Source organism: Melozone crissalis, unplaced genomic scaffold, assembly GCF_028551555.1.
Source record: "Melozone crissalis strain CALT ecotype California unplaced genomic scaffold, PUWL_Pcris_2 ptg000323l_1, whole genome shotgun sequence".
Classification (NCBI taxonomy): Eukaryota; Metazoa; Chordata; class Aves; order Passeriformes; family Passerellidae; genus Melozone; species Melozone crissalis.
In genome coordinates, this window is record NW_026536074.1 from 389,820 (window position 1) to 414,356 (window position 24,537).

The window sequence follows — 24,537 nt, forward strand, 5'->3', positions numbered from 1 at the left end:
CCCCAAAATTACACTTTTACTCCCCAAAAATCCATCTTGCCACCCCAAAAAATACCCTTTTCCCCCAAAAAAACTTGGATGTCCCCAAAAGAACTTTTTCCACCCAAAAAATTACCACTTCCCCTTCCACATAAAACTTTTCCTTCTCAAATACTTTTCTCCTTCTTTATAAAAACACATTTTCCACCTCAAAAAAGCCACATTTCAGCCCCCCCCAAAAGTCTTTTCCCCATTTTAATTCCTCTTAGCCCCTGGTAACCCCCTTATCCAACCCCCCCGTGCTAAAAAACACCAAAAGCGGAGCCAGAAATACCAAAAATATTTTTAAATTCAAACGAAATTCACCCAAAAAAGCCCCAAAATTTGAGGGGGTCCCGCCCCCCCCCCCCCCCCCCGGGCCTGGAGCGCCGGCGCCACCTGGTGGTGACAAAGGGGATGACAGGACAAGGGGGACCCCAAGGGGGGAACGGGGATCCCAATGTCACCACAATGTCCCCAAGGGGACCCCAATGTCACCTCAGTGTCCCCAAGGAGAGGACAGAGACCTCAATGTCACCCCAATGTCCTCAAGGGGACCCCAATGTCACCACAATGTCCCCAAGGGGATAACAGGGACCCCAATGTCACCACAATGTCTCCAAGGGGGGAACAGGGACCCCAATGTCACCCCACTGGCCCCAGGGGGACCCCAATGTTTCTAAGGGGGGCACAGGGACCCCAATGTCCCCAAGGGGGGTACAGGGACCCCAGTGTCACCCCAATGTCCCCAAGGGAGGAACAGGGACCCCAATGGGGTGTGCCCCCTGTCGGGGTGCCCAGTTTTGGGGTCAGAGCCCATTTTGGGGTGCCCATTTTGGGGTCAGTGCCCGCTTAAAAGTCAGTACCCATTCAGGGTGCCCATTTTTGGGGTCAGTACCCATTTTGGGGCGCCCATCTTGGGTTCAATGCCCCTTTTGGGGTCAGTACCCCTTTTGGGGTGTCCATTTTTGGGATCAGTGCCCATTTTTTGGGGTTCCATGCCCCTTTTGGGGTCAGTACCCCTTTTGGGGTGTCCATTTTTGGGATCAGTGCCCATTTTTTGGGGTTCCATGCCCCTTTTGGGGTCAGTACCCCTTTTGGGGTGTCCATTTTTGGGATCAGTGCCCATTTTTTGGGGTTCAATGTCCCTTTTGGGGTCAGTACACGGCCTCGTCGCCGTTGTCGTCGCTGTCGGGCCCGAAGCTCTCCCCGTTGTCGAAGTAGGACAGCACGTAGTCGGTCTCCTGAGGGGACAAAGGGGACACGGGTGGCACCTGGGGACACCCCTGAGCACCCCCAAACCCCCCAGGTCCCCCCTTTGTCACCTCCTCGTGCTCCTCCTCATCGTACTCCTCCTCCTCCTCCTCCTTTCCTTCTTCTTCCTCCTCCTTCTCCTCCTCCTCCTCGGATGTCACCTCCTCCTCCTTCTTCTCCAGGCTCTGGGGGGACAAAAAAAACGCCAAATTCACCCACTGGGGACACCCCCTGTGGAATTCACATTTTCTGCAAAAATCCCTTCGATTTTCCCTGAAAAAATTCCAGAATTTCTCTCTTGGGAGGCTGAGAAACCTCAGAAAAATGAAAACAATTTTTATCTCATTTGCTTCTCCTGTGTTTTGCTCACGTGGAAGAAGTTTGGATGGTTTGATCAGATTTCTGCTCTAAGTTGTTTTGATTAATCATCAATTAGTGCCAAATTGTGCCAAGACTCTGAAAAGAGTCACAAGTTTTCATCATTATCTTTTTCATTACTACATTTTTCATTATTATATTTTTCTTTCCATTATTATCTTTTTCTACTTGACTTTTCAGTAAGTATCTTTTCTGCTTTCTTTACTATAGTATTGCATTTTAATAAACAGTGTTTGAAAATATATTATTATAAAGTAATAAATAGTATTTTAAAATCTACTATTATAAAGTAATAAATAGTATTTTAAAATATGATATAGTATAATAAAGGAATAAATAATACTTTTAAATAGAACATAGTATAATAAAGTAATAGATAGTATTTTAAAATAGAATGTAGTATAATGAAGTAATAAATAGTGCTTTAAAATATAATATAGTATAATAAAGTAATAGTATTTTAAAATAGAATCTAGTATTATAAAGTAATAGTATTTTTAAATATAATGTAGTATAAGAAAGGAATAAATAATACTTTTAAATAGAATATAGTATAATAAAGTAATAGATAGCATTTTAAAATAGAATATAGTATTATAAAGTAATAAATAGTGCTTTAAAATATAATATAGTATAATAAAGTAATAGATAGTATTTTAAAATAGAATATAGTATTATAAAGTAATAGTATTATTAAATACAATGTAGTCTAATAAAGGAATAAATACTTTTAAATAGAATATAGTATAATAAAGTAATAGATAGTATTTTAAAATAGAATATAGTATTATAAAGTAATAAATAGTGCTTTAAAATATAATATAGTATAATAAAGTAATAGATAGTATTTTAAAATATAATATAGTATTATAAAGTAATAGTATTATTAAATACAATGTAGTATAATAAAGGAATAAATAGTATTTAAATATAATGTAGTATAATAAAGGAAAAAGCAGCATTTTTAAATATAATATAGTATCATAAAGGAATAAATAGTATTTTTTAATATAATGTAGTATTATAAAATAAATTAGCCTTCTGAGAACACACTATACTCTAGTATTTTTAAATACAATATAGCATTATAAAGTATTATAAATTTATATAGTATTATATAGCATCATAAAGTATCATAAATCGTATTATAAAATATTATAAACTTATTATGAAATAAATCAGCCCTCTGAGAACCTGGGGTCAGATTCCTCATCCCTGCCAATCCAACCGCCCCCAGCTTCCCCTCCGTACCTCTAGCTTCTTCATGGCCTCCTCCTTGTCCAGTGCCACCTGCTGCTTGGGGACAGGCCCGGGGGTCCCTGGGGGGGCACAGGGCAGGGTCACCCCCAGGGGACAATGGGGACACAGAGATGGGGACAGGGCGGGGTCACTCACGGGCCTTGCGCGGCCGCCGCACGCGGATCTTCAGCTCCCGCGGGAGCCGCCGCCAGTCTGGGGGGGCAAAATTGGAGCAAAATTGGGGTTGGGGGGACCCCAAAAAACCCCACGTGCCCCCCAGGACCCCCCCCCCCCCCCCCGTGTCCCCTCCTGTGTCACCCACCTGGGTTCCAGTCGATGGCGTTGTCCACGGGGCTGGAGAGCTGGTACTTGTCCGAGTAGCGCTCGATGTCTGCGGGGACACGCGGGGATTTGGGGACATTTTGGGGGGATTTGGGGACATTTTGGGGGATTTGGGGATACTCTGGGGGGGATTTGGAGACATTTTGGGGGATTTAGGGACACTCTGGGGGGGGATTTGGGGACATTTTGGGGGATTTGGGGATACTCTGGGGGGGATTTGGGGACATTTTGGGGGGATTTGGGGACATTTTGGGGGATTTGGGGACATTTTGGGGGGATTTGGGGACATTTTGGGGGATTTGGGGATACTCTGGGGGGGGATTTGGGGACATTTTGGGGGATTTGGGGATACTCTGGGGGGGATTTGGGGACATTTTGGGGGGATTTGGGGACATTTTGGGGGGATTTGGGGACATTTTGGGGGATTTGGGGACATTTTGGGGGGATTTGGGGACATTTTGGGGGATTTGGGGATACTCTGGGGGGGGATTTGGGGACATTTTGGGGGATTTGGGGATACTCTGGGGGGGATTTGGGGACATTTTGGGGGGATTTGGGGACACTCTGTGGGGATTTGGGGACATTTTGGGGGATTTGGGGATACTCTGAGGGGGATTTGGGGACATTTTGGTGCGATTTGGGGACATCCCAGGGGGATTTGGGGACAGCCACCCCCGATGGATGATGGCATGAGGTGGTGCAGCTGGGGGGAATAAAATGGGAATAAAACGGGGGGGAAAAAAATGGGAATAAATAACGGGGGGATAAAATGGGAGGGAAAAATTGGGAGGGATAAATAAGGGAGGGATAAAATGGGGGAATAAAATGAGGAATAAATAATGGGAGGGAATAAAATGGGGGGAATAAAAAACGGGAATAAATAATGAGGGGATAAAATGGGAGGGATAAATAATGGGAACAAATAACAGGGGGATAAAATGGGGAAGAGAATAGGGGAAATAAAACGAGGGAGAATAAATAATGGGCGTATAAAATGGGGAAAAAGAGTGGGGGGAATAAAACAGGGGGAATAAATAATGGGAATAAAATGGGGGGATAAAAGGGGGGGAATAAAATGGGAGGATAAAACGGGGAGGAAGAAAACAGGGGGGATAAATGGGGGGAATAAATAAATAATGGGCATATAATGGGAATAAAATGGGGTGAATTAAAATGGAGGGAATAAAATGGGGGGGAATATAACAGGGGGGATAAAAGGGATGGGAATAAATAATGGGAATGAAATGGGGGGGAAAACAGGGGGGATAAAAGGGATGGGAATAAATAATGGGAATGAAATGGGGGGGAATTAAAATGGAGGGAATAAAATGGGGAATATAATGGGGGATAAAATGGGAAGGAATAAATAATAGGAATAAAAAGGGGGAAATAATATAGAGGGGAATAAAATGGGGGGAATAAATCAGGGGAAATAAATATTGGGAATGAAATGGGGGAAATAAAATGGGAGGGAATAAAATGCGGGGATAAATAATGGGAATGAAATGGGGGAAATAAAATGGGAGGGAATAAAATGGGAGGGAATAAAATGGGGAAATAAATAATGGGAATGAAATGGGAGGAATACAATGGGGGGAATAAAATGGGGTGAATACAATGGAGGGGAATATAATGGGGGGGAATATAATGAGGGGGAATAAGTAATGGGAATAAAATGGGAACGAAATGGGAATGAAATGGGAACGAAATGGGGGGAATAAAATGTGGGGGAATGTAATGGGGGGGGATAAAAGGGATGGGAATGAAACGGGAATGAAATGGGGGGAATACAATGGGGGGAATACAATGGGGGGAAATATAATGGGGGGAAATAAAATGGGAATTAAATGGGGTGAATATAAGGGGGGGATAAAATGAGGGGACAAAACGGGGGGGAATAAATAATGGGAATAAAATGGGAATAAAATCGGTGGAATAAAATGAGGGATAAAATGGGGAAATAAAATGGGGGGAAATAAAATGAGGAGAAAGAAAACAGCGGGGACAAAACAGGGGGGAATAAATAATGGGAATAAAATGGGAATTAAATGGGGGGAATACGATGGGGGGGGAATAAATGCGAATAAAATGGGAATGAAATGGGGGTGGAATAAATAATGGGAATGAAATGGGAACGAAATGGGGGGAATAAAATGTGGGGGATTACAATGGGGGGGATAAAAGGGATGGGAATGAAACGGGAATGAAATGGGGGGAATAAAACGGAGGGACAAAATGGGGGGGAATAAATGGGAATAAAATGGGGGGAATACAATGGGGGGGGCCGCAGGTGAGCTCTGGAGCACCCCCGGATCCGCAGCCTGGGGTGAGCCCCCTCCCCGCCCCGGGGGCACGCCGTTGGCCGGGCCTGGTCCCGGTGGTCCCGGTGGTGCCGGTGGTGCCGGTACCTCTGCGGGGCGCCCCCGGTTTGACGAAGTACGGGAGCCCCTTCACGGCCCGGCGCAGCTCCTGCTTCAGGGCCAGCATGTACTCGCCCTCCTCGCCCCCGGGCAGCGGCGCCGCGCGGCGCTCCAGAACCTGCGGGATGGGAGGGGAAAACATGGATATTTTATCATTGTTTTTTGGGAAATAATGAAATTAATGTTACACGGGTTATGGTAGAAATTGATGCGGTGGTAATTGTCTTACGTAGCATGTTCTAGGTTTTATATATATATAATATATACTAAATTATACCAAATTTTATCAAATTTTTATTACTCTAATGATATTGCTATTTTTATAGCAATATAATAATATTATTATCATTATATTATTGCATTATTATTTATTAATAGCATTTATTAGCATTATATTATTATTTACTATATTACTATATTATTATATTATGTATTAGTAGTATTTATTAGTATTATATTATTATTTATGGTGTTATAATATCCTTATACTATTATAGAACTTGTTGTCATTATTTATTGTTAGTGTTTATTATTACGATATTATTTAATATATTGTAATATTATTAGTAGTAGTACGTATTAGTATTATATCACTATTTATTGTACTATTATATCATTATAGTATTATATAATTTATTATCATTATTTATTAGTAGTATTTATTAATATATTATTTAATATACTGAACTATTAATTATCAGTATTATTACTACATTATTTAATATAATGAAGTACTATTATTATTGTTGTTATTATTTTCCTATATTTATTTCCTAATATTATTTTCCTATTATTATTTATGACTATGTATTAGTATAATATTATTATATCGTTATACTGTTATATCATTTATTATAATTATTTATTGTTAGTATTTATTAATAATATATTATTTAATTTATAAACAATAACAACGAAATAGTAATAATAATAGTAATAGTAATCGTAATAGTAATAATAATAATAATAATAATAATAATAATAATAATAATAATAATAATTCCCTATTATTATTTTCCTATTAAACTTTTACAATTTTAAAACCAACTGATCGGGGTTTCCCCCCGGGGGCCGCGTTACCGGAGGACTCACCGGGAAGAGCGGCGCTGGCTGCAGGGTGGGCGGCGGCAGCGCGTCCCCCTTGCCGATGCCCAGGGCCTCCACGTTAAACGTCATCTGCCCCCGGCCCCGGCCGCGGCCGCGGCCCGCCATGGCGACCCCGGCCCGCTGGGGACAACCGGGGACACGGTGGCACCGCCGCTCCGCCCCCGGTGCCGGTGATGCCCCGAGTGCCCCTCGGTCCGGTCACGGTGTGTATGTAACTCACCCGGTCCCGGTTATCCCCGGTGTCTTTTCTTTCCCCTCTCCCCAAAGCTCACTGATCCCCAAAGCCGGTGCTGATCCCAGTCCCGGTGGCCCTCCCGGGGCCGGTGTCCCCTCGTATCCCGGTCCCGCTGTCCCCTTGTACCCCCGGTCCCGCTCCCGATATCCCCTCGTACCGCCGGTGCCCGGTGCCGATATCCCCTCGTACCCCCGTTCCTGGTCCCGAAATCCCTCCGGTTCCGGTCCCGATATCCCCTCGTACCCCGGTCCCGAAATCCCTCGGTTCCGGTCCCGATATTCCCTCGTACCCCAGTCCCGGTCCCGCTCCCGATACCCCTCATACCCCGGTCCCAGTCCCGATGCCCCCTCGTACCCCGGTCCCGAAACTCCTCCGGTCCCGGTCCCGATATCCCCTCGTACCCCGCTCCCGGTGTCCCCTCGTGCTCCCGGTCCCGCTCCCGGTGTCGCTCCCGGTACCGGCCCCGCTCTGCGCAAGCGCAATCACTCCCCACGTGTGCGCGGCCGCCGTGGCCCCGCCCCGCGCGCAGGAGGCGGAGCTTCGGCGCAAACCCCGCGCTGATTGGCTGCTCAGAATGAGGGGCGGGGCTTAAAGGGGTCCACCGGAGGGGGCGGGGCCGGGGCGCGGGGTGGGAACGGGGGGGATCCAAAAGGGGGATGGAAAATGGATGAAAAATGGGTGGAAAACGGGATCAAAAATGGATTAAAAGGGGATGAAAAGGAGATGAAAAAGTCCCTCGGCCCCCCACTCCCAGACCCCCCAGCCCCTCTGCCCCGGGGTAGCTCGGCCCCCGGTACCGGTGCCACCGCAGCCCTGCCATGCTGTGCCCCCCAGTCCCGCTGCCCACTGCCCCCAGCCCCACTGTAGGACCCCCCAGTCCCGCTACCCCCATGTCCTCCCCCAATTTTCGATGCTCCAGGGCCCTCAGCCCCTCCATTCCCGCTGCCCCTCGATCCTGCTGAGCTGCGTCCCCCGGTCCCGCTGCCCCCCGGGCCCCCGAAAGCCCCCGGTGCCCCCCAACCCCCGGTCCCCCCCCGTCACTCCCACGCAGGGCCGGGCTCTGGATGCGCCGTGGCTGATTCATCCCGCTCCAGCCCCCCCCGCGCCCGCAGCTGCCAAAAATAGCGCTGCGGGAGGGGGGGACCCTCCACAGCATCTCCCGCCCCCCCCGCCTCACCGGCGGCAGGCCGGGATGGCGGCCACGGGCCGCTGCCCCCGACAGCCCCATCCCCGGGGCCGCGGGAACCGGGACGAGCGAGCCCCCGCTCCGGTTGGCACGGTAAAACGGGGATGGAGAGGGGCGGGATGGGGGGGTCCCTGCGGAGAGGGGGGGTGAGGGGACAGCCCCCAGGCCCCGGGGGGGTCTCACGGAGGGGACCGGGAGGGTTCTCCCCCGTTTTACCGGCTGGTCGGAGCGGGATGAGCGGCTGTCGCCATGGGAACCGGGCAGGCAGGGATCGGGGTACCGGAAAGGATCGGGGTACGGGCAGGGATGGGGGTACAGGCAGGGATGGGGGTACCGGGAAGGATGTGGTACCGGCAGGGATGGGGATACCGGGAAGAATGGGGGTACACGCAGGGATCGGGGGTACCGGTGGGGATGGCGCTGTGGGCAGGGATGGGGGTACCGGGAAGGATGGGGTACCGGGAATAATGGGGTGTGGGCAGGGATGGGGGTACCGGGAAGGATCGGGGTACCTGCAGGGATGGCGCTGTGGGCAGGAGAATCAGGTGGGGCAAAGGGAGGAGAAGGAGGAGGATGAGGAGGGGGCGCAGGAAGGCATTTGAAGAATGGGATTTGGGGGTGCAGGCACAGCCTGGCGAGCTCGGGAACCCTCATTTACTGGGGAAACTGAGGCACGGAGAGGGGACACCCCATCCTGGGGGTCTCACCGCACCGTCTCCCCTCGCAGTGAGCGAGCGCCACCCGCACCCCCCGTGAGCCCGGCCATGCCCAGCGCCGCGGTGCCCCCGGGGGCGCTCCCCATGATCCCGGCCGAGGGCTCGGCGCTGCTCCGCGCCGTCTCCCAAGGGAAATTCCGCCTGACCCGCCTGCTGCTCGAAGGGGGAGCCTACATCAACGAGGGCAACGCGGCGGGCACCACGCCGCTGATGGCAGCGTGCCGGGCCGGCTACGCCGAGCCCCCCGAGCAGCCGCGCATGGTTCAGTACCTGCTGGAGAACGGCGCCGACCCCAACATCCCCGACAAGGCGGGCAGAACCGCGCTGATGCACGCGTGTGCCGAGCGAGCCGGCCCCGCCGTGGTCGCCACGCTGCTCGCCCACGGCGCCGACCCCAGCGCCCGCGATTACGGCGGGGGCTCGGCGCTGGTTTACGCCCTGGAGCGGGGGGACCGGGAGACGCTGCAGGTGCTGCTGGACGCGTGTCGGGAGCGAGGCCGCGATGTCATCATCATCACCTCGGCCACGTCGCCCCGAGGCACCAAGACCACCCGGCAGTACCTGAACTCGCCGCCCTCGCCCGCTCTGTGCGCGTCCCCGTCGCAGGTGCAGGTGCGGGCGGCGGCGGCGTCGCCGGGGGCCGGCGGGAGGGATGAGGAGCGCGATGTGTTCCGCTTCCCTCCCGCCGCTCCCGCCGCTCCGGAACCGGCCCGGGCCGGGCCCAAGCGGCAGCTGAAAAGGCTCAACTCGGAGCCGTGGGGGCTGGCGGTGGAGGGGATGCGGGGGGGACACTCGGAGGGGACGCAGGGACCCGCAGAGGGAGCACGGAGAGCGTTAGATGAGATACGGGGACACCCGGAGGGGACGCGGGGACCCTCGGAAGGGTCGTGGGGCTCTCCTGAAGGGACATCGGGCCCTCAGGAGCAGCTGGCAGCAGGGCTGGAGGGGCTGCGGCTGCGCCCCCGCCGGCACAGCGTGGAGGGACGCGATGTCTCGGGGCTGCCCGGAGCCGCCTGGGCAGAGCGGGTGCCCCCCGTGCCCGCCCCGGGGCGCTGGGTTCCCCCCGATCCTCCACGGGGCAAACCCCTACGCCGGGACCCCCCCAACCCCGAGCTGGGCGCCGCTCCCGGGCCGCTGCGGTCCCCGGCGGGGCTGCTGGAGCGCCGCGGCTCCGGGACGTTCCCGCCGGAGCCCCCGGGCCGGGCGGGGCTGCTGCCGCCGCTGCCGCCCCGAGCGCTGCTCCGCCGCCACTCCATGCAGCCGGAGGCGCTGCGGAACCTCGGGGCTTTCTGCGGGGGGCTGGGACCCGAGCCTGGCTCTTAGGGACCCCCCCCCTCAAAGCCAGGACCCTTTGGGGAAAGCCTCGCCCTGCTCTGAACCCTGCTGAGGGTGAACCTTCCATCCCTGTGTCGGCACAAACTGCACGAGCCCCAACTTGGGGAGCTGGTGGGGGCACCCCAACTGCCAGGGCCCCCCCAGGATCCCCCTCCTGCTCCTGCCTCATCCTCCCAGCAGCTTTTTCCCCCGGGGTATGGGGTTAAAGGCCCCAGTGTAGCTCAGTGGATGTGAGTGAGGGTGTTGGGCACATCTGTGGGGTTGGGGGCACAGCTGTTGCATCCCAATCTCAGTTTTAAGGGAAAAAAGGAGTTTTTTTGAGATCTGAGTTGTTCTACTGCCAGGCTGGGAGGGATCCCCAGGATCCTTGGGGATCCAGCAGCTTGGATGGAGAAGGGTTTTAGGGAAAGGGGCTTGGGAGCTTTAATGAAGGACAAAGAACAAGGAGACAAACTTAGACAAAATCTTGTTATTTGACACAAAACAAGGAATGCCCAGTGGGATAAATACCATGGGAGATTCACAAACCATTTGCCTGGAGCATGGAAAAAAAAAAACTCCCAGGATATTCTGGGATGGGGAGCTGGGAGGGATCCCCCCAAACCCAAGGGAAATCCCCCCCAACCCTCCGAAACTGCTGCTTCCCTCATACTCGTCCTTTGAAAACAATAAAATTCCATAAAACCCACATTTCCCCGGGGGATGGAGCTGGCCTGGCTCCTCCAGGCTGTGTACAGAGCCCAGTTTGCCACCAGTTTGGAGGTGGAACATCAATGGGAGGAGGTTTGGATCCATCATCGGCGGCGCCGGTCCGGGCTGCGGCTCCGCCGGCGGCCGCCCCTGGAAAAGAGGGAAAAGTGGGGAAGGGAAAGGGGAAAAAAAGGGGAAAAAAAAAGGGAAAAAATAAGGGAAAAAAAGGGTGAGGGAATGGGGAATGTAAAGGGGGAAAGGGAAGGAAGGGGGAGGGAAGAGGAAAAAGGGAGGGAAAAGAGGAAATGAGAGGGGAAAATTGTACAGGAAATGGGGGAAAGGAGAGGGAAAGGGGTGCAGGAAATATGGGAAGGGGAAATCAGAGGAAAAAGGGTACAGGAAATAGGGGAAAGGAAAAGGGGAATAGGAAATGGGGGAAAGGGAGGGAAAAGGATGCAGGAAATGAGGAAAAGGAAATGGAAGGGAAAAGGCACAAGAAATATGGGAAAGGAGAGGGGAAAGGGTACAGGAAATGGGGGCAAAGGAGAGAAAAGGGGAAAGGAAAGGGAAAAGGGAGGAGAAAAGGTATGGGAAAGGAGATGGAAAAGGGGAAAGGAAATTGAGGAAAAGGAAAGGAAAAAGGTACAAGAAATATGGGAAAAGGGGGGGAAAGGGTACAGAAAATGGGGGAAAGGAAAGGGGAAAAGGTACAAGAAATATGGGAAAGGAGAAGGAAGAGGGTACAGGAAATGAGGAAAAAGAAAGAGAAAAGGGAAGGAAAAAGGTACAAGAAATATGGGAAAGGGTGGGAAAAGCGTACAGGAAATGGGGGAAAAGGAAGGAAAAGGGGAATAGGAAATGGGGGAAGAAAAGGAAAAGCGGGGGAAAAGGGTACAGGAAATGGGGGAAAGGGAAGGAAAAGTGTACAGGCAATGGGGGAAAGAAGAGGGAAGGAAGAAGTTCAAGAGAAGAACATTTTGGGGTGTTTATTCCTATTTTAACCCCGCCACCCCCATAACAGTGCACAGAATCCCCCCATTCCCCTCGCCCACATGTCCCTCCCATTGCCAGCTCCTGGAATTCCCAGGATTTCCTCACCTCCTCTTGCCCTTGGGGGGGCCCCTGACGAAGCACCAGTCCACGCTGACCGGCTGCCCCATGAGCTCCTGCCCGTTGAGCCCCTCCATGGCCGCCTGCGCCTCCTTGTACGTCTCGTACTCCACCAGCGTGTAACCCTGGGGGAACGGGGCACAGCGGGGTTGGCAACGGGACAGACACCAGGGGAACCCGGGTTTGGGGTGCATGGACCCCCTGACACTTTGGGTTTAGGATTGGGAATGAGAGAGACACCAGGGGAATGCAGGTTTGGGGTGCACAGAGCCCCTGACTGCCCGGGATTAGGATTGGGAATGGGACAGGCACCAGGGGAACTCGGGTTTGGGGTGCATGAACCCTCTGACACTTCGGGTTTAGGACTGGGAACGAGCCTGGACACCAAAGGAACTCCCAGCTCAGGTTTGGGGTGCACGGACCCCCTGACACTTTGGGTTTAGGATTGGGAATGAGAGAGACACCAGGGGAACTCGGGTTTGGGGTGCATGGACCCCCTGACACCCCAGGTTTAGGATTGGGAACGAGCCTGGACACCAAAGGAACTCCCAGCTCAGGTTTGGGGTGCAGAGACCCACTGAGACCCCAGGTTTACGATTGGGATTGAGCCCAGCTCAGGTTTGGGGTGCACAAATCCCCTGACACTGCAGGTTTAGGACTGGGAATGACACAGACACCAGGGGAACTCAAATTTGGGGTGAAAGGACCCCCAACACCCTGGGTTTAGGATTGGGAATGAGCCCAGCTCAGGCTTGGGGTGCACAAATCCTCTGACACCCCAGGTTTAGGATTGGGGTGCATGGACCCCCTGAGACCCCAAATTTAGGATTGGGAATGAGCCCAGCTCAGGTTTGGGGTGTATGAACCCCCTGACACCCCAGGTTTAGGACTGGGAATGAACCCAGAAACCAGGGGAACTCCCAGCTCAGGTTTGGGGTGCATAGACCCATTGAGACCCCAGGTTTACGAGTGGGATTGAGCCCAGCTCAGGTTTGGGGTGCACAAATCCCCTGACACCCCAGGTTTAGAACTGGGGTGCATGGACCCCCTGACACCCCAGGTTTAGGATTGGGAATGACACAGACACCACAGAAACTCAAATTTGGGGTGCACAGACCCCATGACACCCCAGGTTTAGGGATGGAAACGAGCCCAGACACCATGGAAACTCAAATTTGGGGTACGCAGACCCCCTACCACCCCAGGTTTAGGACTGGGAACGTCCCCAGGCATTGGGGGAATCCAGCTCCCAGCTCAGTTTTGGGGTGCAGGAACCTCCCCATAAATCAATGTTGAGCTGCAGATACTCCCATAACCCCCAGAACTGGCTCAGTTTGGGGTGCCCCCCTGGCACCTCCCACCCTGGAGGCTGAGCTGGAGCTTGGGGGGGTCCCCAAAAGCGCCCCCTCCTCACCTTGAGGTAGCCAGTGCGCCGGTCCAGGTTCAGGTGGATGTTTTTGATCTCCCCAAACTCAGCGAATCTGTCGTGCACGTCCTCCTCCGTGGCCTCCTCGTGCACCCCTGTCACAAACAGGATCCAGCCCTCCACGGCTGGGCAGGGAAAACTGGGGTCACAGGGCTGGGAATGCAGATCTGCACCCCAAAATCCTTGTGAGGTTTGGGGGCAGGTGAGATTTGGGGGCTGGTGCTGGGAAAGTGGGGAAGAATCATCCCAGCACGGCCTTAATCCTTCTTTCTTGCTGTGCTGGGTCCCCAGTTTGGGGTTTGTCACCCCAAAATCTCTCATTTTTCAGCTAGGAAAGGGAGATGAATGTCCAAAACCCCCAAATCCTGGGTGAGGCTGGGGAAAGCTGATCCCAGCAAGGCTGAACCCAAATCCAGATCCCATTTCCCATGGGCAAAGTGACCCTGGTGACATCTGGGATGTCATGGGGCTCTTAGGAAGGAAAATCTCCCCCAAATTCCCCCATTTCCACTTTGAGAAGGGGATTTGGAGCTGGGGTTTGTCCTAAAGTAAATCCTGGGAATGAGAGAGGGGAAGGGATTGTCCCAGCCTAAATTAAATCCTGGGAGTGAGGGAAGGGGAAGGATTGTCCCAACATAAATTAAATCCTGGGAATGAGGGAAGGGATTGTCCCAGCCTAAACTAAATCCTGGGAATGAGGGAAGGGAAGCTTAAAATAAATCCTGGGAATGAAGGAAGGGATTGTCCCATCTAAAATAAATCCTGGGAATGAGGAAAGGGGTTGCCCCAGGCTAAAATAAATCCTGGGAATGAGAAAACAGATTATCCCAGACTTAAACAAATCCTGGGAATGAGGGAAGGAAAGGGATTGTCCCAGGCTAAATAAATTTTGGGAAGAAGGGAAGGGAAGGGAAGGGAAGGGAAGGGAAGGGAAGGGAAGGGAAGGGAAGGGAAGGGAAGGGAAGGGATTGTCCCGGCCCAAATCAAATCCCTGGAATGAGGGAAGGCACTGTCCCAGCCCCCTGAGAGCCCCGCAGGTCCCCAGTGTCCCCTCACATCTCTGTGGCCCCGGCTCGTCCCCGTCCTGCTCCACGCTGTCGTAATCTTCGCGCACCCGGGCGCGGGATCCTTCCTCTGGGGAAACAAAAACAAAAACGGGGGGAAGAACGGGAGCCCCAAACCTCAGGGGTCACCCAGAGGGGCAGAAAAGGGGTCTGGGGGTGCTCTGGGGTCTCACCTGAGCCGAAGCCGCGGCCCTTCCGCTTCTTGGCCTTCTCTTTCAGCTTGTGGATGCTCTCTGTGGAAATGGGGTTGTGGGGTCACCAGGAGCAGGGAGACCCCCAGAGAGGGATGGGACCCCTCAGCCTGGCTGGGAGGGGCTGGGGATGACCCTGGGGTGGGACTGATCCCCCCTGGGAGTGACCCCCCTGGGATGGGAATGACCCCCCTGGGAATGACCCCTGGGATGGGAAGGGTTGGGAATGCCCCCCCGGACTGGGAATGACCACTGGGATGGGAATGACCCCTGGGGTGGGAATGACCCCTGGACTGGAGATGACCACTTGGCTGGGAAGGGCTGGGAATGACCCCTGGGATACGAAGAGTCGGGAATGATCCCTGGGATTGGAATGGCCACTGGGCTGGAAGTGACCACTGAGGTGGGAATGGCCCCTGGGTCGGGAATGATGTCCCTGGGTCAGGAAAATCCCACCCGGACCGGGCAGGACCCCCTGGTCCAGGCAGAGCCACCCCCGGGCGAGCCAGGACGGTCTCCCCGTGACGGGAATGACCCCCCCCCGGGCCGGACAGGGCCCCCCGAGTCCCTCCGGGCCAGGAACGGACAGCAGGACCCATCTCCCACACCGGGAACGACCCCCCGAGCCAGGCGTGACCCCCCAGCACCGAGCAGGACCCCCTGGCACCGACAGCAACCCCCGCTCCGGGCCCGGGCTCTCCCTGAGGCCGTCGCGGCCGGAGGCGGCGGGAGCGGCTCCGCTGAGCCGGGACCCGGCCGGATCGCTCGGCGGGGCCGCTCTGGGCCGGGCGGTACCGCCCCAACCCCGCGCTCACCGTCCCCGTCCTCGTCCATAGCGAAATCCTCTCCGCCCGCCTCATGAAGATCCAGCACGTCCGCCATCTTGCCGGGAGTAGCGGGGCACGCCGGGAGCGCGCCGGAAGTGGGAGGGAACGGGGCGGAAGTATCGGAGCTGCCATATTGGGAAGGGGGTGTGACCAGAACCACCGGCGCGGCCATATTGGGGAGTGAGGCGGAAGTACCGGCGCGGCCATATTAGGGAGTGTAGCGGAACTATGGGCGCGGCCATGTTGGGAAGGGCGCTGGGCGGAAGTGCCCGGTCCGCCATTTTGAGAAGGTCGCGACGTCTTGCCGCCATTTTGAGAAGGTCGGGGTGGTTCTTTTTGCCCCGGGAATTTTGAACCCCGAGAATTTCGAATCCCGGGAATTTCAAACCCCAGGAATTTTGAATCCTGGGAATTTCGAACCCCACACCAACGCAGCTCAAAGCGGTTTTGGGACACGACCGGCCTCCCCAAAAAATGAGCAAGAGCACCAAAGTTAACCAAAATCGCTGGGTTTATTGTAGAAAATCCACAGAAGTGTTTATCCCATAATTCTACTGCCTCAATAAGGAGCACGACTTTCTCCGTACAGAGAAAATTTGAATTTTTAAAATTTTACGCCTTCCACGGAGATCCGGAGCCTCCAAAAAGGCGCCTCGATCCCACAAGCAATGGAATATCCTGTTTTTTTCCCTTTTATTTTTTTTTTTTTTTTTAATTCCACAGCGATGGAACTCCTAAAGTCCTCCTGGATTTGTTTATTCTGAGCATAAAAACTGGGAGGAGCTTCAGAGATTCCCATAGGTGCGGAATAAATTGCAGGATTAACTCCATGTTACTCTTAAATCAAATTTTTCCAATATTTCAGGAAAATTACACCCCCCCCCCCCATCCCTTTTAAAATCCAATTTCCAGCGACATCAAATGTTATTAGTGTTTGTAAAAAGTATAAAAAATATATAAACCCCCAAAATAAGCTCGTTAGGATGTGGATATAAAAATGGGGTACCTACAGATAATGGAATTATTCCAATTTTATCCTAAAACAATGATTATTGCTGGAATATCCTGTGGTCAGGCAGAGGGAAGGAGGAGGGTGGGAACAGTGGAATCTGCAGGGTTTAAGGGGATGAGAAGTGGGAAAAGCTCTAAGCTGGGGTGAAAAAGGAATTCTGGCTTGGAATTCAGTTTGTACTCCCAGTCTGCTGGGGAAAAGGGGAGGAAGATGGAAATTTCCATGGATAAATTGACATTTTCTTGGGTGAACTTGGAGCTGTTTGAACAATTCCATGCCATTTAAAGCTAAATATAGTCTAAATTCCATATGGATACAAAGGATAAGGAATGATTAGTGCAACTCCCTCCCTCATCCACAAACTCTCCAAGACTTTTCCAACCTTCCAATGCTGATGTTTGCCTCCAGACAGGGCAATTCCACGGGGGGAACTGCAGATCCTGGAATTCTGCAGGCTGATCCCAGATTTAATTCCAAAATTAAATCTAGATATTGCACCCATTGGCACTCACTCATTTAATTACGGAGCTCATTAAGGAGCTCTAATTGATCCCTTTCTGCTGCAGGAGGGAGGGGATCCAATGGGTTTTTCCAGAGGAAACACTGGATTCCATGGAATCCCAACTGCTCCAGCAATGATGGAGTGAGGAAAGGACAAAACCTGGGATCTGAACCCCAATAATAAGGGACAGGAAAAAAAATCTGTAGGGATTATGAGGGGAAAAAAAGGTTCCCTAGGGAATAAGGAGTTCTCAAAGGAGGAATGAGGAGGCTGAGAAGCAGCTCTAAAAACCAGGATGAAATTGCTAAAATCCACACAGGCGCTTTTCCCTAAATTTCTTCTAAATGTGCAAACGGGCTGGGATTTGGGGAAAGGGTTTGGGATCACCAGGAAGGATCTCGGGGTGGGATTCTGGGGTTCAGCAACCAGAGGAGTGTAAAAAGTTCCCTGGGGAATAATGAGCTCTGAAGGGAGGAATGAGGGAATGAAGAGAATGAGAAGCAGGTCTAAAAACCAGGATAAAAGTTGCTAAAATCCATCCAGGAGATTTCTCCCTCAATTTCTTCTAAATGTGCAAACGGGCTGGGATTTGAGGAAAGGGTTTTGGGATCACCAAGGGTGGGATTTCAGGGTTCAGCAACCAGAGGAGTGTAAAAAGTTCCCTGGGGAATAAGGAGCTCTGAAGGGAAGAATGAGGAGAAGCTCTAAAAACCAGGATAAAACTCGCTAAAATCCATCCAGGAGATTTCTCCCTCAATTTCTTCTAAATGTGCAAACGGGCTGGGATTTGGGGAAAGGGTTTTGGGGAGCAACCAAGGGTGGGATTTCGGGGTTCAGCAGCCAGAGGAGTGTGCTGAGCCCAGCTGGCCAGCTGCCAGCAGCAGGATGTCCTTCTTCTCCTTGTGGAACCTCAGCTCCTTCCCGGCCAGCCGGGCCTCGTCCAGCTCGCGCTCGGTGGCCGCCAGCTCCCGGGAAAGGGCTCCTGGAATGTTCTGCTCGCGGTTCACCCAGTCCAGGGCCATCTGGTTTCGGATGTCATCGTCCAGAGCGCGGTGGGAGTAGTGAGCCAGGACTTCCTGGTGGGAATGGGAGGCAGAGAATTGTTAGAATTGGGAAAAAACTGTTAAAATTGGGAAAAAAAAAAACCATGTGGGATGCGATAGAATTGTTAAAATTGGGAAGAAACTTTAAGGGAATGATGCTTTGTGAAGGTTGAGCTAGGACAGAGGTTGGGCAGAGTTAATTAATAAAGCAGGGGTTTATTAAAAGGGTATTCTCAATGGATGCACCTTGGGCAGTGTGAGAGACCAGGCAGGGCTACACCCAGGATGAAGCAAAATGGTCACAAAATGAACCAAAGATGAACCCAAAATGGCCACAAAGCAGACCCTAAATGGTCACAAAGTGAACCCAGAATGCACCCAAAGTGGTCACAAAATGAACCCAAGATGAGCCCAAAATGGTCACAAAATGGACGCAAAATGGTCACAAAGTGAACCCAAAATGAGCCCAAAATGGTCACAAAATGGACCCAAACCAGACCCAAAATGGTCATAAAACGGACCCAAGATGGACCAAAATGGACACCTGGTCACAGGGTCTCTCACTTTTATAAGTTTTGATCCATTTGCATACTGGAGTTAATTGTCCAATTACAGCTCCAGCACATGAAGTCCCATTTTTCTTGTTTTCTCCCTTCAGTCCGCATTGTTTATGCTCTTGGGGCCTGAGATTTGGACCAATTTAGATCATTTGTCCTTCACAAGGCCTCAGGGGAAGCTCGGGAATGGGAAGGAGCAGCAGGATGGAGTTGGGCTCACCTGGCGTGAGCACTGACGTTCCCTCATGGCCTTCAGGCTCCCGTTCCAGTGCAGCAGCTGGAACACTGTCATCAGCTCCTGGCATGGCAAGAGGGAGGGTTTAAAATACAAAATACAAAACCACCAGACGTGCTGGGATTGCTCAGGGCTGGGTGATTTCCACTTGTGTGTTTTGGAAGGTTGGTACCGTAAAATAATTCTTTAATGCATGAGAATAAACTCTCGTAAATGCTGGTGAGCAGGCTGATGGAATACAGTGATTTAGGCACCTCATTAGGGAATTCTACATTTAAAATTAAATGCAGTGACTGTTTAAAGTTGGGGGGGGTGACTAAGAGAATGTTCCCTGTGAATATTTGCTTTGTAAATACATATACCTATATTTGTATCTATAATAAATTTATAACCTATGTCTATAATTGTATATGTGCATGAGAGCAGATATTCCATTCCCAGCTGTTCTCCTAATCCTGATCCACGTTCCAGAACCTTCCCTTGGCAGCTCAGACTTCCCATTATCCAGATGTTTTTCCCACATTCCATTGGGATCCAAGGTTGTGGTTTGGGGTCATGACATGCCAAACCCACCACCAGTCTTTGGTGGAAATATCTTCCCATCTTGTGGGAGCTCTTGCTCCTCTGTTTTCAGGGATGAATCCCACTAATTAACTGGACTACTGCAATTAGGACATTTGGAAATATCACAGTGACAGTGAGAAAAACAACTCCAAGGGGATAATATTGGAATTACCCCAAATCTGAGCAGAATCAGAAGGAAAATCTGAGTTCATTCCCCATGGAAAAAAACCAAAAATACACCTGGGAGACCAACCCAAACATCCCTTAAGCAAACCAGGAGTGGGAGCTGGGCAGAAGAGGGCACAAAGCGGACACAGCACCTGGAACTCCAGCATGGATTTCCCCTTGTTGGACTCCAGCATGAAGCGGAAGGCCCCGATCCCGGTGTTGGGGTTATCGGCCTCCTCCCGGTTGCCCTGCAGAGAAATCCCAGCTGTGGGGCTGCCACTGCCATCCCCACTCCTGGAATTCCCAGTGGGATCCAGGAGAGCCTGATGGCAGCACAGGCTGAGCTGTCACACGTGTGGATGTGACAGCCTGCTCAGACAGAGAAAAAAACTGGATCAGTTTTCCCAGAATCAACCTGGGAAGCTTTAGGGAGATAAACAATGACAGCCAAATATTAAAAACAACCTGCAGCTGGTGGCTTTTGACAATCTGTTTTCTGTTTTTCTCATAAGAAACAACCTGCAGGCGGTGTTTTTTAATAATCTGTTTTGCATGGAATTAGAAATAAATGCAGAAATTAGGAATAATTAGCTTTTGATGGTGATAGGCATGAATTGTAACATCTGTATTGCCTCACCCTACACATGAGACGGAAAACGCAACTAGAAATAAGTTTAGAAATTGGAAATAACTTTAGAAATTAGAAATAAGTTTGGAAATTAGAAATAAATGTAGAAATTAGAAATAAATGTAGAAATTAGAAATAATTAGCTTCTGATTGTGATGGGCATGAATTATAACAGCTGTATTGCCTCACCCTACACACAAGACTGAAAATGGAATTAAATGTTTATATAGCATGTATTTGTATGGAAATTTTGAGATAAGAAAGATTGATTTAGAAATGTTATGGAATAGGACAGAAATCGTCAAGAGCGAAATGGAATTAGAAATAAAATTAAAAATGAGAAATAGTTGGCTTCTGATTGTGATGGCATGAATTATAACATCTGTATTGCCTCACCCTACACACGAGACTGAAAATGGAATTAGGAATAAATTTAGAAATTAGAAATAAGTTTAGAAATAAGAAATAAATTAAGAAATTAGAAATAAATGTAGAAATTAGAAATAGATGCAGAAATTAGAAATAATTTCTACATCTATTAAGCTTCAGATTGTGATGGGCATGAATTATAACAGCTGTATTGCCTGAGCCTGCATGAGATTGAAAATGGAATTAGAAATAAACTTAGAAATAAGTTCAGAAATGAGAAATAAGTTTAGAAATTAGAAAGAGGCTTAGAAATTAGAAATAATTAACTTCCGATTGTGATGGAGTGAATTATAGCATTTGTCTCCATTGCCTCACCCTACACACGAGACTGAAAACAATAAATTTTTTTAAACCGCCTCTAAATGACCCCACCTCAGGGTGAGAAAATGGCCCAATCTGACCCAAAAAAAGACCAGCCAAGCCCCCCCTGCTCACGTTGAAGGACGCCAGGGCCTCAGAGACGCTCTTCTCGATGAAGTCGTCGGTGATGCGGCGCGAGGGGTGCTCGTTGAACACGGAGTTCATCAGCGCGATCTTGGCGGCGCTGCGGCGCGCCTCGGCCTTGGTGGGACAGAACTGGGGACACACGGCCACGCTGGGGACACCCCGGGATCCCCACGCACCCCCAGAGCGCCAGCAGCGGGGGCTGAGGGGGCGGCGAGGGAATGGCACCGCCAGAATTGGAATGGAACCCCCAGAACGAGAACTGCACCCCCAGAACTGGAACTGCACCCCCAGATTCGGAACTGCACCCCCAGAATCACAACTGCACCCCCAGATTCGGAACTGCACCCCCAGATTCGGAATTGCACCCCAGAATTGGAACTGCACCCCTAGAATTGGAACTGCACCCCCAGAATCTGAATTGCACCCCCAGAATCTGAAGTGCACCCCCAGAATCGGAATTGTACCCCCAGAATCTGAACTGCACCCCCAGAATCGGAATTGCACCCACAGAATCAGAACTGCCCCTAGTGTTGGTGGCTAATTTGATTTAATTCGTTTTTTCAGGCCCAAAGTGTTGTCAAATTCCCCTCTGAGATCAGGATTTGGGGACAGAACCAAAAGAGGTTCAGAAGCTCCCAGTATGGTCTCAATTAATTTATTAATTAAATTTAATTGAATTAATTTTTTCAGTGGTCCCAAATTCCTCCCTGCGGCCAGGATTTGGGGACAGAACCAAAACAGGTTCAGAAGCTCCCAGTATCTTCTCAACTAATTAATTTAATTTCGTTTAATTAATTTTTTCAGACACAAAGTGTTCCCAAATTCCCTCCAAATTCCAGGATTTTGGGACAGAACCACAAGTGGTTCAGAACCTCCAGTTGCACTTTTAATTCATTCATTACCTCAGACCCAAACTTTTCCCAAATTCACCCCAATGACCAGGATTTTGGGACAGAAGCAAAAGAGGTTCAGAACCTCCCGTTGTACTGTCAATTAATTAATTAAATTCATTTTTTCAGACCTAAATTGCTCCCAAATTTGCCCCAAATTCCAGGATTTTGGGACAGAACCAAAAGAGGTTCAGAACCTCCCGTTGCATTCTCTAATTAATTAATTAATTTAATTTAATCCTGGGAAGGAGAAGGAATGATCTAATCCTGGGAGGGAGGAGGAAGGATCAAATCCTCGGAAGGAAAAGGATCAAATCCTGGGAAGGATCAAATCCTGGGAAGGAGAAGGAAGATCAGATCCAGCCAATCCAACAGTTTTCCCTGATATCCCCTCTCCTACCTCATCTATAAGTGACCAGAACAGGCAATAAAGAACACCAAAACCCAAAAATCCACAGCCAAATCTTCCCAGATTGGGGATTTACAGACCAGGAACAACTTGCAATTAAACCTCCTTGCAACTAATGAGGTTTAGAGGCAGAGGGAGGGAGAAGAACACCCAGCAGGGAGGAGATATTTGGAAAACAATCCTGATGGGGTCCTGGAGGGCATTCCCCGAGAATTTCCTTACAACTAACGAGGTTTAGAGGCAGATACAGGGAGAAGAACACCCAGCAGGGAGGAGAATGCCCAGTACGGAGGAGATATTTGGAAAACGATTCTGATGGGGTCCTGGAGAGGCATTCCTCAGGAATCTCCTTTAAACTAAGGAGGTTTAGAGGCAGATGCAGGGAGGAGAACACATAACAGGGAGGAGACATTTGGGAAATGATCCTGGTGGTGTCCTGGAGGGGCATTCCCCGGGAATTCCCTTACAAATAAAGAGGTTTAGATCCAGATACAGGGAGAAGATATTTGGAAAACGATCCTGGTGGGATCCTGGAGGGCATTCCCCGGGAATTTCCTTGAACCTAACGGGGTTTAGAGGCAGATGCAGGGAGGAGAACACTCAACAGGGAGGAGATATTTGGAAAACGATGCCGGTGGGGTCCTGTAGGAGCATTCCCGGGCGGGGACGGTACCTGGAAGCTGCCGAAGCAGCTGCCCCCGGGCAGGGTGACATAGCACACGTAGGGGGGGCTGGCGGCCGGCACCATCTCGTACAGGACCAGGGCTCCGTTGCGCAGCTCGGCCCCGCGGGATTGCTTCATCTGCCAGAACTCCTGCAGCGCCTCCACCACGTTCACTGCCGGGGGAACCGCGGGGAGAGGGGATGGGGCATGGAGAGAAGGAATTGGGGCATGGAGAGAGGGAATTGGGGCATGGGAATGAGGAGTTGGGGCATGGGAATGAGGAATTGGGGCATGGGAATGAGGAGTTGGGGTATGGAGAGAGGGAAAAGGGGCATGGGAATGAGGAAAAAGGGGTGAGGAAGGAAGGAAGGAAGGAAGGAAGGAAGGAAGGGGCATAGGAAGAAGAAAAAGGGGGAAAGGAAGAAAGGGAATGGGTCACGAAAAGAAGGAATTGGGGTATGGAAAGAAGTAAAAGGAGCAGGGGGTGAGGAAGAAAGGAATTGGGGGATGGAAATAAGGAAAATGGACACGAAAATAAGGAAAAGGGGGTGAAGAATTAAATAAGGAAAAGGAACACGGAAATAAAGAAAAGTGATAAAAAATGGAATAAGAGACAATCGCCCCCCGCCCAGCCCGCTCTATCGGCACCCCCCGCTCCCCCCGGCCCCGCTCACCGCGGCCGTAGCCCTGCGTGTGCTTGGCGAAGCTCCGCACCACGGCCTCCACCGCCTCCCGCAGCACCGCGGGCGGCCCGGGCACGGCCCCGGCTCCGGGCCCGGGGGGCGCGGGGGGGCCCTGCAGGCCCAGCGGGGGCGGCGGCGGCGGCAGCCCCAGCCCCGGGCCCAGCCCTGACGCCGCTGCCGGAGCCGGTCCGAGCCCCGCAGGAGCCCCGGTGAGGCCGGGCCGAGCCCCGCGGGGCCCGGTGCCCACCCCGGGCTGCAGCCGCTGAGCCCGCACCGCCTCCATAGCCGCGCTCCCTCCTCAGCGCCGCGCTGTCAATCAGCGCCCCTCCGCCCTCATCAGGCCAATAGGAGCGCAGGATTGGGAAGGGGGAGGCGGGGAAAGCATCAAACGACCAATCACAACGCGGTGCGCGGCTGGAGGGGCGGGGTCAGGGCGCGGCGCACTCACGCATTAACACAAATAGCGGTGTGTGGTCGTGGGGAGGTAACGGGGCGGGGATTTGGTGGTCATTGACCAATAGCACTGCATCATTTGTTTGATTGACAGGATAATAAACAAATCAAAATGCAGAAAACACATATTACCAGATATGACGGTGCGGGATGACAGCACAACTCTTATTGATCAGCAGAAGCAATTAATGACAAAACAAGCCAATCAAACTCTTGTACCCAGATTTAAAGGCGGAGATTACGCTGCCGCCCATTCACGGGCTCTGTTTTGGTACAAGTGGGCGGCTCCGCGCTCCGCCAATGGCAAGGAGCCGC

General features: G+C 51.3%; 4 protein-coding genes across 4 annotated transcripts; 1 reads left to right on the forward strand and 3 right to left on the reverse strand.

Annotated features, from left to right (window-relative positions):
- Window positions 1-889: 889 nt before the first annotated feature.
- On the reverse strand, window positions 890-7,863 carry POLR3GL (RNA polymerase III subunit GL). The gene is made up of 8 exons (XM_054294808.1): window positions 7,395-7,863; window positions 6,744-6,878; window positions 5,640-5,769; window positions 3,212-3,280; window positions 3,046-3,102; window positions 2,902-2,969; window positions 1,344-1,457; window positions 890-1,262 (listed from the first exon to the last, which is right to left on the reverse strand). The coding sequence occupies exons 2-8, from the start codon at window positions 6,861-6,863 to the stop codon at window positions 1,176-1,178; spliced, it is 645 nt and encodes a 214-aa protein (XP_054150783.1). The 5' UTR covers window positions 6,864-6,878; window positions 7,395-7,863; the 3' UTR covers window positions 890-1,175.
- A 177-nt stretch (window positions 7,864-8,040) lies between these two features.
- ANKRD34A (ankyrin repeat domain 34A) lies at window positions 8,041-10,918 on the forward strand. The gene is made up of 2 exons (XM_054294775.1): window positions 8,041-8,272; window positions 8,907-10,918. Exon 2 carries the CDS (start codon window positions 8,944-8,946, stop codon window positions 10,216-10,218), a length of 1,275 nt encoding a protein of 424 aa, XP_054150750.1. The 5' UTR covers window positions 8,041-8,272; window positions 8,907-8,943; the 3' UTR covers window positions 10,219-10,918.
- On the reverse strand, window positions 10,685-15,628 carry RBM8A (RNA binding motif protein 8A). The gene is made up of 6 exons (XM_054294776.1): window positions 15,527-15,628; window positions 14,694-14,753; window positions 14,513-14,590; window positions 13,445-13,581; window positions 12,019-12,155; window positions 10,685-11,070 (listed from the first exon to the last, which is right to left on the reverse strand). The coding sequence occupies exons 1-6, from the start codon at window positions 15,591-15,593 to the stop codon at window positions 11,025-11,027; spliced, it is 525 nt and encodes a 174-aa protein (XP_054150751.1). The 5' UTR covers window positions 15,594-15,628; the 3' UTR covers window positions 10,685-11,024.
- Window positions 15,629-17,616: 1,988 nt separating this feature from the next.
- On the reverse strand, window positions 17,617-24,052 carry LIX1L (limb and CNS expressed 1 like). Its single transcript, XM_054294796.1, has 6 exons — window positions 23,761-24,052; window positions 23,096-23,259; window positions 21,112-21,252; window positions 19,772-19,867; window positions 18,873-18,950; window positions 17,617-18,128 (listed from the first exon to the last, which is right to left on the reverse strand). The coding sequence occupies exons 1-6, from the start codon at window positions 24,050-24,052 to the stop codon at window positions 17,886-17,888; spliced, it is 1,014 nt and encodes a 337-aa protein (XP_054150771.1). The 3' UTR covers window positions 17,617-17,885.
- Between the last annotated feature and the right edge of the window lie 485 nt (window positions 24,053-24,537).

What these genes read in the sequence shown, in the direction of transcription:
- LIX1L (XM_054294796.1), bottom strand. Translation starts at nt 24,052, where the DNA reads ATGGAGGCGGTGCGGGCTCAGCGGCTGCAGCCCGGGGTGGGCACCGGG. An exon ending in CACGCAGGGCTACGGCCGCG is followed by an intron (nt 23,260 to 23,760) that starts GTGAGCGGGGCC and finishes TTCCCCCGGCAG; the next exon opens with TGAACGTGGTGGAGGCGCTG. An exon ending in AGGCCCTGGCGTCCTTCAAC is followed by an intron (nt 19,868 to 21,111) that starts GTGAGCAGGGGG and finishes ATTTCTCTGCAG; the next exon opens with GGCAACCGGGAGGAGGCCGA.
- ANKRD34A (XM_054294775.1), top strand. Translation starts at nt 8,944, where the DNA reads ATGCCCAGCGCCGCGGTGCCCCCGGGGGCGCTCCCCATGATCCCGGCC.
- RBM8A (XM_054294776.1), bottom strand. Translation starts at nt 15,593, where the DNA reads ATGGCGGACGTGCTGGATCTTCATGAGGCGGGCGGAGAGGATTTCGCT. An exon ending in TATGGACGAGGACGGGGACG is followed by an intron (nt 14,754 to 15,526) that starts GTGAGCGCGGGG and finishes CCATTTCCACAG; the next exon opens with AGAGCATCCACAAGCTGAAA. An exon ending in GGCGCACTGGCTACCTCAAG is followed by an intron (nt 12,156 to 13,444) that starts GTGAGGAGGGGG and finishes CCGTTCCCCCAG; the next exon opens with GGTTACACGCTGGTGGAGTA.
- POLR3GL (XM_054294808.1), bottom strand. Translation starts at nt 6,863, where the DNA reads ATGGCGGGCCGCGGCCGCGGCCGGGGCCGGGGGCAGATGACGTTTAAC. An exon ending in AGCCAGCGCCGCTCTTCCCG is followed by an intron (nt 5,770 to 6,743) that starts GTGAGTCCTCCG and finishes CCCATCCCGCAG; the next exon opens with GTTCTGGAGCGCCGCGCGGC. An exon ending in CGCCATCGACTGGAACCCAG is followed by an intron (nt 3,103 to 3,211) that starts GTGGGTGACACA and finishes TTGCCCCCCCAG; the next exon opens with ACTGGCGGCGGCTCCCGCGG.